General features: G+C 39.9%; 1 protein-coding gene across 1 annotated transcript; it reads right to left on the bottom strand.

Moving 5' to 3' along the window:
* Window positions 1-597: 597 nt before the first annotated feature.
* On the bottom strand, window positions 598-3,876 carry LOC147631141 (oxysterol-binding protein-related protein 4B-like). Its single transcript, XM_086809487.1, has 6 exons — window positions 3,594-3,876; window positions 2,892-3,137; window positions 1,971-2,067; window positions 1,544-1,835; window positions 1,263-1,365; window positions 598-1,180 (listed from the first exon to the last, which is right to left on the bottom strand). Exons 1-6 carry the CDS (start codon window positions 3,741-3,743, stop codon window positions 887-889), a joined length of 1,182 nt encoding a protein of 393 aa, XP_086665613.1. The 5' UTR covers window positions 3,744-3,876; the 3' UTR covers window positions 598-886.
* Window positions 3,877-14,308: the final 10,432 nt, after the last annotated feature.

A 14,308-nucleotide genomic window follows, 5' to 3' on the forward strand; every position in this document is an offset into this window, starting at 1 on the left:
TTTGATGGGGTGGTACCGAAATAGAAGCTAAGTGCTATCAATGCGTCCACAGGGCTGCGCAGTGTGAACTGCAGGGTGGACAACATACAGCAGCGTCCACCCGCCCGTCTTCTAGGCCGAACGGTTGTGAACGCAAATGTGGTAACAGTCTATAGCATTTTTTACCGTGGAAATATTGGTCGATATTTTGAATAACTCTTATTTTAAGGGATAGTTTTTTTCTATATTTTAGTTAGTAAAACCGGAAGAAATAGATTTAAAAGTTGTCCTTATTTTGATTAGTTACAAAATATGCTTTTTTTCAAGCAGTGGACGGAAGCACTCTAATCGTGCTGTCAGATTCCATAATATTTTCTTTTTCTTTGTGTTTGCAGTACATCCATTCAAGGTTGCTTTTTCCAGAGGTCTTGTTCCATCCAAGCTTTGCTTTTTGACAGGCAGCGTACTGTTAAATATAGCACTTTCCCTTTATTATTATTATTTTTTTTTTTAAAGGGGTAAAATGTGATAGCAACTTTCCGTTTAGTTTCGTCTTTATTTTTAAGGAAAAATGTGGTAAAAGGGGTAACCTAGCCAGTCAAAAATTAAGGTAAAATGTGATAAATCATAAAACCAGTAAAATGTGATAAAATGGGCACCATTTTGAAGCACCCTTGGGTCACCGCCCACCTCAAATTAATGGAAGTTCCTGCACAATACATGCAATTTATCCACACATGAAATTATTGAGATGGTAAACACTGATGAATGAGAGAGAGAGAGAGAGAGAGAGAGAGAGAGATGTTTCAACATCCCGAGGCAGTGAACCACATAAGATCCATACCATGGTGCCAAAGCAGAAAGAATGGTACTTGGAAACTCAATTATGAGCGTAGCATGCAAATTGCTATGAGAGAGCTTCTCTTTCTGGGTCATGTTTTAAAAGTGATGAGGGCACCACTAATGGGGCTTGTGGCACAGGCTGGCCGGCGTGGCGCCATTGCCAACGGTCCTCCCCATCCACCTCTACAAAGTGCTTGGGGGTCCAGGCCTTGCCCTCCTGCTTCCTTTGCTTGGCCAGGTCCCTCTGCCTCTCCTCCACCTCATGCTTGGCCTGCCTGGCTGCCTCCCACTGTCTCCTCACAAGCCCATCCATCACCGCCCTCCACACCACCACCGACTCGGTCGCCTCCAGCTCCTCCTGCACCCCCACCATGATGCATACCAACATCAACTTCACATAAAATTATTATACCAATGCGAAGATTTACAAAGCCCCTTACCTTCTTACTCCTTAGTGCAGGAGCCTTTAAGTTGGTGAGGGCAGCCTGGGCATCAAACAAAACAGAGCTCTCCTCTGTTTTCAGATCCTTCAGTGTCACCACTCTGCACATGGCAACTGTTCATAGGTAAAAATACATTTGTACACATGAAAAAAAACTGTAAATACATCTCTACACATGTTCATACGTAAAAATACATGGCTACACATAAAACATACATGCTTTGATGTATGTCTGTGCATCCAAGGATTAAGATACCATTAAGCAAAAGCCAAGCTTACCTGTTCCACGCACCACTGAGCTCATACAGCACTGTGTTGCTGTTGGTGTCCCGGATTTTGCCAGTTACGTGACCCACTACCCCTCTCAAGCCAAAAAAATGTTTCCCTTTGAAGACTATAGTGGCTTCAAGGCCAGAGGAGCCCAACTTGACTGTTGAGTTTCCCACCCACTCAGTTCCAGGTGCTGGGAAGAGCCGAATCAGGAGCTTTGGGCTTGTCATCTCATAAACCTCTTGGTGCAAATCAAGCCAGAGAGTTCTTTTCCCGTAGATTGTCGCCTCCACCTTGTTGCCTGGGACATCCCAATCATCATAATCATGAGCATTCCACATAGTTTTAATACATATAAGATGCACACTGAGAACATAACGATCCACATTAAGAAAGTACCATAAAACAGGTAACTTGAAAATTCAGAAATTCTTACCATAAAATCTCGGACAGGCATAGTGCCACCACTGCAACCGGATATTGCTGGCCTCATTTGTCGCATAGAGGGCTGTTATGGGTGGGTGGTGAGATACCTGCAGCAAACCTGATGTTATAATGCATCTTATATTCAAATGCTGAATGCATTCACATATGCATGCATAGCATCTGAATTGGTATGATCTCTCTCTCTCTCTCATTCCGGTGACCTCACCAGACAGACCAGTTAGCACACATCGGTACCAACCACTCAGCCTCCCAGGTGTCATATTGGAGAGAGCACTCCAGTTGCAGCAGGTCAGACATTGAAGGCTGCACACAGCAGCTCCAGATCCAAGGGAACCTCCAGAGACATAGGAGTACTCTGCCACAGGCAATGGATGTAGAGAGCCTGTATGAGGTCAGAGGCATAGGCATTGACCTCCATCTTTTTTGCCACACAGAAGACATGTACCAAAGATCTGCAACTCTTATCACACCACATGCTTCAGCCACTACAGGGCTACCTTGTAACTTTGTTTGTCTTTCATATATGGCTGTTTTGTCTAGGTAGTTAGATTGTTTTATCTTTGGCCTTCTGTAGACATTAATATACTTTTCTCTCTCTCTCTCTCTCTCTCTCTCTCTCTCTCTCCATGTATAAGATGTCTGAGTGTGCAGCAGGCACATGCACTTGCATGTAATCTATTAAGACCATTATTAGTAACGCGCGAGTGCTCTAGATTGTATGTTAATGTAAATGGAAAACATAACAACATCCTCAAGTATCCAAACACATACATACATATACAGAAACACAGCATACAAACATTACATTCATATGTCTGCATGATATATGTATATTATGTACACAAATAAAGAAGCACACGCATTTGGCATACATACAAGATGTGCATGGGCATGATTGATAGGGGAGGACCTGCTCTAGCAAGACATTGAGGTGCCCGGATGAGACGTGGTGGGTTTCGCCGAGAGTGGGGTTGAAGGGGACCTGGGCAAATGGGACAAGCCTGCATGTGGAGATCTGCCAGGCCACCACATGCAGGAAGCGTTGCAAGGGGGTGGGCCCCTCTACACATGCCCCCAGCAGGTCCTGGCTGCAGCAATACACAGTCTCCCCATAGCTCTGCAGCTGTGACTTGGGCAAGTTCATCTGCACTGGCACCTGAAAAAGAAAGGATCCCCCAAAATATCTTCTACCTTTGAGTACAAATACAGGGTTAATCTTATTCTAATTGCAGTTTCAGAAGAATAACCATTGAAATTTTGGAAATGCACTTAACTGATTACAGCTTAGATTGACAAACATTTGGGCTTTTTTTTTACCTATTTATAGCTATAGATATAGATATAGCTTTGAGTGACAAGAATTTGGGCATTTTCCAGCTAAACATAGCTCACATAGACATCAGTTGAGCAAATAACAGTGAATGCAAAAGCATTTGTGGGCAAAAATGCATGGCTTTAGGAGCAAAAGTTTTAGCTAAAACTGATTGCTTTGCAAGCTTAATCCATCTCTAAGCTAAGAATCTTAAATCAAAAAATCCCTTACAAACAAGGTTGTGAGCAATGTGTAGCGCCAGAGGGTAATGTGCAAGAAAGAAATAGGTAACTTGCTTACTTGAAACTTTGTAAGATCAGAGCCAGGCCGCATGCTCTTGAGGAGATCAAGCACGCGAGCAAGCAAGCTTTTGTGCTTTTCGCCATCACCAGGGGGCTTTGGCTCTAGAGCAAGGGGTGGCGATATAACTAACTGATCAAAATCCATCATAAAACGCTCTAATGATGGATTAAACCCCACTTAAGCAGCAGCACACTCCTCCCCTGTAGCTCCATGCAAACGCACGGAGCAACCACACGGCATTAAACACCTCGTGTTACTTATTAATTGCTCCTCCACCGCGGCTGGACATCCCCCTCACATCCCTCTCAGTTTTTTGAATGATAATAATAATAATAATAGAAAGTTTTACAATTTCAATGTATTTTTTACCGGCTGAAATTTGGAAAAATATATGATTCAAATTTACTAGTTTTTAGTTAAAATACTGGCAAATTATGAACATTTAGTCTATAAAACGGGTTAGTGAACATTTAGCCTAGAAAACGGGTTAGTTTATAAGCATGTCCTTAGCCCTTGTTGTACCAATTGCAGCCTTGAAAAAATACTATGTGAATAAAATAAGTATGTATTTAAATAAAAGCAGCTTATTCCCCTAGTACTTTAAGCATCTTATTCCCCTAGTAATTTAAACAATCATTTATTTCCACCAATTATTTAGGGCCAAGTACTTTAAGCAGCTTATTCCCCTAGTAATTTAAACAATCATTTATTGCCACCAATTATTTAGGGCCAAGGTACTGAAATCACATGCCATTACTTTCCACTACCGGAGTGGATGGATTCGAACCGAGCATCTGCACACAGAGAGTTGTAAGCGCCATCGAGGAGGCAAGTGAGTTTGAGAATTAAGGTAGGTTAGCTTTAACCTAGAATCAGTTCAATCTTTGATTAAAAAATTCTCAAATTTGTGGAAAAACAAAAAAAAAGCTCTTCAAAATTTTCAAGAAAACGTTTGTTCAAAGTTAACACTTCCTCTTATACACGTGGTCAAACTAGAACCTTTCAAAAACCCTTTTCTCAAAAACGGTGGAAGGAAAAACTTTTTCAAGGTCTAGTTATAATTGGTTAAGATTGTGAAGAAAATTCATGGTGAAAAGGATTGATGTGATTTTTTGTGAAAATAGTATCTCAAACACTTCAACTTCACTTTTTGTTCACACCTAACACTACATTATTGGGTGCCCGCATGTGACATTGCACAAAGGATGGGTTGTTTTCCCACCCATGCATACATTGGATTGGCAACCTTGGTCCTCCTCAACCTCGATAATCACATGAACCTATGTAATGTTCACAAACTTCACATACCCCTCCCCCCCCCTTGATTGTAGAAAAATTCGCTTATCCTCATGTTTAGTTCATTTTATCTCGACTGAAATTTAGAATTATCATTTCTTTCAAAGAGAAAAAAAACTATACATTTTAGTTATAATCATGGCATGGTGTCTTGTTTTGAGTTGAAATCCCATCTAGATTTTTAATTTAAGACCATATTAGGGAGTTTGAAAAAATCAGATTACTTTGGGAATTTTCAATCTACTTTTTGGTACATCTTCAACATACCAATTCCAAAGTTGTCAGAGAATGTGGATCTAGAACCTACTCTTCAAGAGGACCTATATTTTAAGTATGGCCAGCCAAGGTGTGAATTCTTAGGGCCAAGATAAGGGTTAATTTGTATTCTCACCATTCATTCCTTATGCATAATCAATAGAGTGCTCTTCTTCTCCGCTCTCTTGCTCTCTTGTGTCTTGCTTGCCTATTTTGATTGTCACATAAGGGGGTTTTGACAAAATTTTAACAGGGTTTACTGTGCCCCCCATTTTTCAATCTTGCAAAATGGGAATCGGGATTTTCCTGAACTCTCTAATATGGTATTAATTGCCTTTATTTTAATTTGTTGAAAAATGAATTTTTCCCAACAAATCGCCTTTAATTTTAATTTGTTGGAAAAATGACTTTTTAAAGAAGAAGTTGCACTAGCCATCCCTTTAATACACCGTATTCTCCTATCTTGTAGTGGAAGCCTTTCCTACCAATACCACACTTTTTAAAGAAGAAGTTGCACTAGCCATCCCTTTAATACACCGTATTCTCCTATCTTGTAGTGGAAGCCTTTCCTACCAATACCACACTTTCTTTTCCATCCATCACACCTCGATCATGACACATGCTAGCCCTTTCCAATTTCTCCTTTTTAAAACATTTATTATCAAAATGTAAGAAGCACGTTTCGATATTGACATTGATTCTTTGTACAATTTATAGATGATTTTATTGATTTTATTTTTGGAAGTTATAAACATTAATACCTAATTTTTTGGTTTTATTTTTTGAAATTATAAAGGTTTACTTTTTATAGAAACTAAAAAGTTCATGATTGTGAGTGTACAAGTGGCCTAGCAATTAAACATAATGCTTTTTGGATGAAATATCTATTTTTTTATTTTTTAGCTAATTAGATTTTTTTTAGTGCTTAGGTTGAATTCTCTTTTTGAAAACATTTTTTGGCAGCTTACAAGTAATACATTTTTTATACGATTTACACAAAAATTTTGGTTTTGTTTATTTTTTAAAAATTATAAACCTTTTTGTAAAATTAATACTTTTTTCATAATTATTAGGCTCAAATTACTAGAAAATTCATGCTTTATGTTTTCTCATTAAGAACGAATGCTTTCTAAAATACAAATATGAATGTAACACTACAATAGTACACTACATTACATCGACATCTTTGTTGTGCTACAAATTGTGAATTGTGAATTGACATCACTTGTGTCATTTGTATTAAATTATTATATTTTTAATAAAATATAAATATCAATACACTACAATAATACATTACATTACATCAACATCTTTGTTGTAGTACAAATTGTGAATTGTGAATTTAACATCACTATGTGGAATGTAATGAATTATTGTATTTTAGAAATAGTGGGTCTTTTATTATACTAATATCTTGGAGATGGAGTTAGATTCTTGCAATATTTGTGCAAAGTAGTTTCTATGATATGGGCATAGTATTTCCCAAAAGAATTTATGTGGATATTTGCTTTACATTGATGGTGGTTATGGACAAGCATCCCTGATCACATGGACTATTCGCTATATGGGCATCCGACCAAGATGACTACACAGTTGAGATGTGCGTCCATGTACGGGCACCCAAGTATGGATAGCTTAGATACTTTTTTAAATATAGCCTCTACTTATCTATAGATAGCTTCTACTTTTTTAAATATGGCCAAGTTTACTTATCTATAGATAACTTCTACTTTTTCCATAGATAGCTTCTACTTTTTTAAATATAGCCTTTACTTTTCTATTATTGCATGTGCTTTCTCACCTTATATTGAGCTTCTACATTCTCCCTTCCTCACTCTTCCTTCCATCTATTGCCCTCTCTCCTTCGACATTCTCTCTCACATCCCCATCCTCTCTTCCTTCTCATACCCAATTTAAATTATCTTCCTCCACTAGCAACTCCCAATCTCTCAAGGATACCCTTCGTAATGTGATTTGTAAGGTTATGAAACAAGTACAAGAGGGTGATGATGACCAAGACGATGAAGTATACCCACTCAACCTACAATCTACAGCAACAGAAGCACTAAACATGTGTGGACACAAATAACCAATATAGAAGCTATTGAGTCTAGGGACCTCTATGTATGGAGCACCAAGATGCATAATGTAATTGATAAGCTTATGCTGCTTCCTTTGTGGGCTTGTAGTAGAAGAAGGTAGATATGCAAACTTGAAGTGCTAAGGTTGTATGGGTTGTTCCCACTCCTTTGGTTATTCATTATATTCTCCATCCAATTGTGCATTCCTTGTGTAGATCTAATCATCTGGTGTAGATTGCTTCCTTTAGGCTACTCATGGTGGCTGTCAATAAGAGTGTAAAGTGTGGAAGGCTCTTCGGCCTACTTTTGAGCATTGACAGCTCCTCCTCCAATGCCTTTATGAGTGTTTTACTCCAAGACTCTTTTGTATCTTATCAGCTTTTAACCTAAATTTATCTATCATGGAGCGTGCCTCTATAGATCAGCACTACACTTTTTGATAATTTGATTTTTTTGTTGGATCATTTTGTTGGATCTAGAGAGGTGGTGATCCAGAATGGATATCTTTTGAGTAAGTTTAGTGGATGCCTTTTCTTTTACTTCTACCTCCTCCTTTAATAGGTGTTGCACTTGATCTTCAAGAACGATTCATTTCACATGGAGGGTTTTAGCTTCTTGTGCATGCTTCTGCTCTGCACTTTATACACCTTTTAAAGAAGTCTCATACATATGTACCTTTGTTGTATGTGATTGCAAAAGCTATAGTGTATTGTTTATAATGGCCTTTGCACACCCCTCCTTTACCTTTGGGCTTGGCATAGCTACATAATCCACCATTTCACTTGCATCTACTAGCAGCTATGTTGTCTGCTTGGCATTTTTAAAAAATTTGGAGAATCGCCCAACTATTTGCATTTGCATGAATACTGTAGAAGGAGTGGCTAGACTCTGCAGCATCAGGTGATGGTTGTGTTGGAGGCTATGGGGTAGGCTGTGGTGCTAATGTGGGTTGTTGTTTTTCTTTTGCCTTGGCCTCGGTTTCCATGCCTTCGTCTACCTTGTCTTTACCCTTCTCTTTCTTCTAATGGGCATCCTTTTGTGCTTCGGTGTTAGCCTCTATCTTTGACCCAGACTTAGTGATATTACCTTGTTACCTTACTTCGTCGATAGAGAATTTTTGTTTCTTGGACTGTGGGTGTTCACTGTTGTTGTTGTTGTCCCCTGATCTCTTGTCCTTTTTCTCCTTCTTGTCTTTCATGTCCTTGGGTGGTGTCTTTTGCTGTGAACTAGCAACTATTCCAACGAGTCTGTTATGGATTGGTAAATCACTCGTGTGAGCAAGGGTGCTATTCCCTGGAAGGTCCTTTTCAAATTATTTAGTGCTAATACCCTTTTAGTCTCTAATAAATCAGTTTTGCTTTCTTTTACTTGTGGGCCACATGTGAGATCTGTTGAATCGAGTGAGTAGCCCTCCATACACCTTGGTTGTGCGATGTGGCTTGTAAAAGGACAAGCATGTGTAATATAGCTTGCATGTCATACAAAGTACTTACATGCTAGCAAACCTATGAACAGATTATTATGGCTCACCCTAACCCTCCTTGAAACACATCCAATAAGAGATTACTTGGTGAACCGCAACTGTCGTGAGGATCTTTCCAATGGCCAAGCTCATAACCCTTGAGGTCTCCAGGCTCTACAACTCCTTGAGAAGCAATTCCACCGTGCCTCCCACGAGCGTTGTCACACCGCCGTGTTGCACTACAGGTACTCATCCCTCCTCTCACCTCACTTCACTCACACACACTCACTAGCATGCATTAGGGAGAGAGATTCGCAAGAGCAAGGCTCAATTGCACAATGGGAGAGTATGTTGTATTATGAGAGATATTCACTTATATACATGGCCATAAGTGTTCACACTCACTTAAACTGTGGCCGACCAAGCACTCTAGTAAGAGGCCTAATGCTATTACAATGACTACTCTCATTATATATCCATGAATTACATTACTTAGGACTTTGTCCTTCCTTGCTACCACACACTCTGGAAGCAGGAATCACCATGAATACTCCATCACACCATTACGGGTGCCTGTCCAAGTTGTAGATATGGACACCATTGCTTTATATCTTGAATGTATGACCCTTTGGTGTATCTACCTTCAATCCTTGATGTAAGATAATGGTGGTAGCTCTTGTTAACCCTAGGAATGGGTTGACATCCCCCCCTTCATGATGGCGATCATGTCCTCCTCATCGTGATCGTGTTGAAGACCTTTGTGTGGGAAAAATGGACAAGCTTTGTCGATGGCTTTGATGTTGAGTGACGCTCAATGGTTTTTGTCCCTCCGGAAGGAACGAGAAATGTTAGTTAGTGAATGAAAAGGTTAGTGGTTTATTGGGAATTCCTAACGGGATGGGAAGTGCGGTTTTTGCGAATGATTGCATTTTTATATTTGTGTGAGCATGTTTTTTGGGGGTTTTTTGCTCACTTTGTTTTTTGCAATCATAAGCAAGGTTACATGTAATTTGTGTTAATGGGGATGCTAAGAGATGTTAATAATGGGGAATAAGAGAGGGGAGGATCTAGAGGAAGGTAGACATAATCATCAGAATGAGATGGTGATTCTTAGTTTCTCATTTGATTCATTGAAGCAACATTCATCATTTGAAGAAATTGGCCTTCGATGATGTCTCTTTGTGTGGCAGGATTCTTGTCAAATGTTGTTGAGTACTTGTTCTTGCATGCTTCTTCCCATGTGCTTTTTATGTTTTTATATATATTCAAGTGATCTTATGAAGTAGATATACATGAAGTACAAGAAGTGAGTCATATAGACTCTTATTGAACTGCTCTGTGTTGAAGTAGCCACTTGTTGGTGAGGATTGAAAGAATTACGTCGACTTGTGAGGATAATATAGATATTTGCACTAAGGATTGAAGATTATTGATTTGTGAAGATGGTAGCATCGTTTGGAGAGGTTTGTAATTTGAAGAAAAATTATAGGCGATGGGTTTTACCATTGACCGGGCATTCGCCCACCATGGCCCCCCATTAAGAGATATACTTGGAAGTTGTCGATGGTGAGGCTTTGGTGCAAATGTTCTCCAGTGCATGAGTATGGATATGTACTCATGGAGCTGCTGCTACATTAACATAGCTAAAAGAATAGTAAGCTATAAGCTTAACAAATATATAATGGCTAAGATCGTTGGGAAGGTATTAATGTGTGAGATGGCTTAATCTATGAATTGGCTTAAATTGAGAAAGTGCAGGTTCTTAAGTCGTGAGATTGTTAATTCGTGAGAGACCTGAACTCATGAGATTACAAGTTTTGACCCCGATGGTTTTTTGATTTGAAATGATTCTATGGGTGAGTTAGGGCATGACATGCGAGTAATAAGATCTTGTGCACTTGTTCTTCACATCTAGAGGGGTGACAAGAGCATTGTTATTTTGTCCTTAATGCGCTCATACGTCTCCATTGCAGACGTGGGTATTGATTCTTGAATTTGTTGCTCAAATGTTGTCAAGGCGGTAGGTAAGACTGTTGGTTTGGTTGCGTGAACATACAAGCTCTTGTGTAGGTACTGAATGCACGAGAGTGGTTGAGTGACTTACTTGGTGTTGTTTGGGCCTCCATTCTTGTCTAACTTCAGATGAAGTTGTTGGGGTTGAAGTCGGTGGTGAGGTTTTCTTCACGTTGTTCGATTTTGGCAACCATATGATGGATGAAGTTGTTGGGGTTGAAGTCAGTGGTGAGGTTTTCTTCACGTTGTTCGATTTTGGCAACCATATGATGGGATTACCATCATAGTATCCTTGTTGTTGAAGCACATGCACAGGTACCATCTTTAATGAACATTATAAATTGGTGGCTGATGTGCTTGGTGCTGAGGTTTCCTTTTTTGTGCAAACTTATGGGCCTTTTTGATGCACTTGAGAATCCAAGTTTTGGTATTACTTTGGTAGTACCCTTGTGCTTGCAATAATCTTTTTGGTACCCACACTTGTTGACTTGGTGGAGTTCTTTGAGGAACTCGCATAGGCTTTTGTGGACAGTGCTGTGGAGTACTTTTCTTTTTCCTTGGCCTCTGAGCGTTGCGTTGAGGAAGAGGCTTTGACTGTCAAGGCACCCAAATTTGATTGGCACCTTCGTAGTAGCCTTGAGCTATAAGTAGCTTCTTCTCCACCCACATCTTGATACCATTAAGATACCTTAATTTTGGTTGTCTTGGTGGAGTTTTCTTTTTGGTTAATGCGGAAGGTTTGGGGCCCTCCTTGACATTGGTTGGCGTTGAGGTTGTAGGTTTGAGACTTATGGTTTTTTTTGACGATGATGCGGCTAGAGTCTCTTGTGGAATGGCTGTCGATGATGAGGCTTTCGAGCATGCGGTTGATTCCTTTGGTGAGGTTTGTCGATGAAAAGGTATAGGCTCTAGGGCTTTTCCTTTGAGTTCCTTGTTAGAGATAGATGGTTGCACGGGGGGAACTTCTTTAAAAATGGTTGTTGATTGTGAGGTATTGGCATCTAACTTCATTGGTGAGGATGGGGTTGAAGGAGTAGATGCTGTAACGGAGTCAGTCGTTGATGCAGATGGTAGGTCAGTGTGTAAAGGGGATTCTGTGGAAGAGTCTTGTAACCTTTTACGTTCAACATCATAGAAATCCATTAAAGTTGGATTCTCTTCCTTGCAATATGGTATTGTCAACTTTTTGTCGTTGACCATCATGATGACTTTATTGCTAGCAAAGCATAGTGGTGCTTGGGCAGCAATAGTCCATTTATGCCCCAAGATCAAATCTGCTTCCAACACATACTCAACCACAAAAAACTTGCAACAACAAGTAAGGGGGTTAGTGCGTGTATGCACATTCAAGGGTACCGTGGGCAATTGCCCATTTTGTACACTAAAGATGTTAAGAGTTGTAGTTTGTGAGACAAGTTGCATTGAAGCAACTCGTCTTGGGAAATCTTGGAACATGTGATTAACGCCACATCGTTCACACATGGGTTGCAAAGTGTTAGTGACTATGGGCATGGAAGTATTCCAAACTGTGCAGTTTGCAACTTTGCCCACGATAATAGAAACATTGAAGCGTTTGATTAATTGCTTTTCTGGAGCAGTTTCTACCCTTTGGATTGTTTGTGTTTGGTGCACGGGAGATGGGGGTAATACAAATTTCCTTGTTTGGGGGGGGGGGGGGGGGGGAGGGAGGGAGGGAGGAAGGGAGGGGGGGGATATTTTTGAATTTAAATTTAAGAAGATATTGGCATTTTTCCAGAAAGGTAAGTGGGAGTCAAAAAAGTCAACCTTTTTATGACACCCCTTACACCCTTCATAAATGACCCCTAGTAAAATGAATAATTTGACAACTCATGAGCATCTACTCATTGAATGCTCATTAGCCTTAATGAGTTATGTAAAAAGATAATTAAGAACTAATTAAGGATTAATTCTTTCACTAATCTTTTCCTCTTTTACACTAATCAAGGCCTCTAATTAACCACTAGTCCCTAATTAATTCACACAATCGAGCACATCATTGGATAGAGCAAGGAAATGCTAAGCTAAGTGCATCAACAGTGGCTATCCAGACCAATTTGGGTTCTTTCCCAAGTAATGAAAATCTTACATTTTTTGGTCTGTTAGGACACTCCTAGTTCCTTGGTAGTGGCACACACACCTTCCTATTTTTCACTTTGTAATTTTTGAATCAAGCAGGGACTTGTTTAGAGTCCTCTTCTTGATTAGTGGTTATTGGGCTTAAAGGCTGAGCCTTCTTCTCGGTTCTTCCTTTCTTTATGGTCTTGTTTCTCCGAATTATTTGTGTGTGTTTTGGTTTCAAGTGTGTGTGGGTGTTCATTCAAGGCTGTTGCTCTTGCATGAGGGAGTTGCTATAGAGGCTGGTTTCCTTTGCTACTCTCAATATCTTGGATTTAGGTGTTGGATCTAAACATTTTGGGGGTTGCAAGTAGGGGGAGTGTAAGGTAAAGGATATGGTGATGTGGCATATACAAGAGGTGGTGAAATCTTGGCAATGTTTGCAATGGATAACCACCATGGGCTATGGGGTCATAGTGATGGTGATACTATCTAGCATGGAGCCCTCCTAAGGGAGTTGCTCTTGAGCTAGCAAGTTCGCATGGTCATCTTCTCTCCATGATTATTTTGGTTTGAATAGCACTCGTCTTCTTTCTCATCTTCTAAGACTAGCTGGCCTTCTTCTAACCTCGAGATTGCTGTCTGGTGGATAGACCTCCTAAAGATGAAGTCTCCAACTCTAGAATCCAAGCCTTAATGAGATGGCATGGGTGATGTTAGAGCATGAGTCCCAATGGGTTCCACGTAACCTATTCGAATTTTGAGTCATGGATGCCTTGCCCTATACTAGCATTTTCCTCACTCACTTGTTTTGTCAACACGTGGCAAAGTGGTACAACTCCAATAGATGGAGCGGAGATAAAAGATTCTTTGTTTGAAGGATCTTGGGATTATGCATCTTTGCATGCACATTTTTCAAAGAGCAGATTATTTTTCTACTAGCCTTTGTGAGCATAGGTACATTAACAATTTGTCGGCTAGGTCCAACTGTTGGTTGGATTTAACTTATTGGTTCTAGAAATCTAGTTGTGCCCGAATTTGGAAAATTTTGTCCTCGAGAGCTTTAGGTACATGCACACAAAGAGGATGGTGTTTTCAAAGGATAGTCTATGGACACATGCATGGTCACTGAAGGAATGTGCATGGATATGGGTAAGTATATGATACATAGATATCTTTTCTTTGAAAACATGCATGGGTATGGGTTGGGTACGTGCATGTATATAGATGGCTAGGAACATACATGGCCATAGACAACGCGATGTTGTGAGCACATGCATATGCATAGGGTAGGAACGTATGTGGATATGTATACGTATCTTCTATCAAGCTGTGTGTAGAGACTTCCTAGACACAAATGTGCACAGTGTAGGGACATAAGTGTGTTCCTAGAGAGTAGATGTTTGTATGGCCATGTGCATGGCTAGAGATCTAGTTATGTGCATACACTAGTCTCTACAAACATGCATGGCTAGAGCTCTAGGTATATGCATACGTAGGTCTCTGTGAACGTGCATGGCTATGCAAGA

The sequence above is a fragment of the Cibotium barometz genome, chromosome 15 (genome assembly GCF_041138505.1).
Source record: "Cibotium barometz isolate CiBa-2024 chromosome 15, ASM4113850v1, whole genome shotgun sequence".
Taxonomy (NCBI): Eukaryota; Viridiplantae; Streptophyta; class Polypodiopsida; order Cyatheales; family Cibotiaceae; genus Cibotium; species Cibotium barometz.

Bases quoted from the DNA above. Each gene is read 5' to 3' on its own strand.
- LOC147631141 (XM_086809487.1), bottom strand. From the start codon at position 3,743: ATGATGGATTTTGATCAGTTAGTTATATCGCCACCCCTTGCTCTAGAG. The intron at 2,068-2,891 runs GTCCTCCCCTAT...GGTTTGCTGCAG, and splicing joins TCAATGTCTTGCTAGAGCAG to GTATCTCACCACCCACCCAT. The intron at 1,366-1,543 runs GTAAGCTTGGCT...TGCCATGTGCAG, and splicing joins CTCAGTGGTGCGTGGAACAG to AGTGGTGACACTGAAGGATC.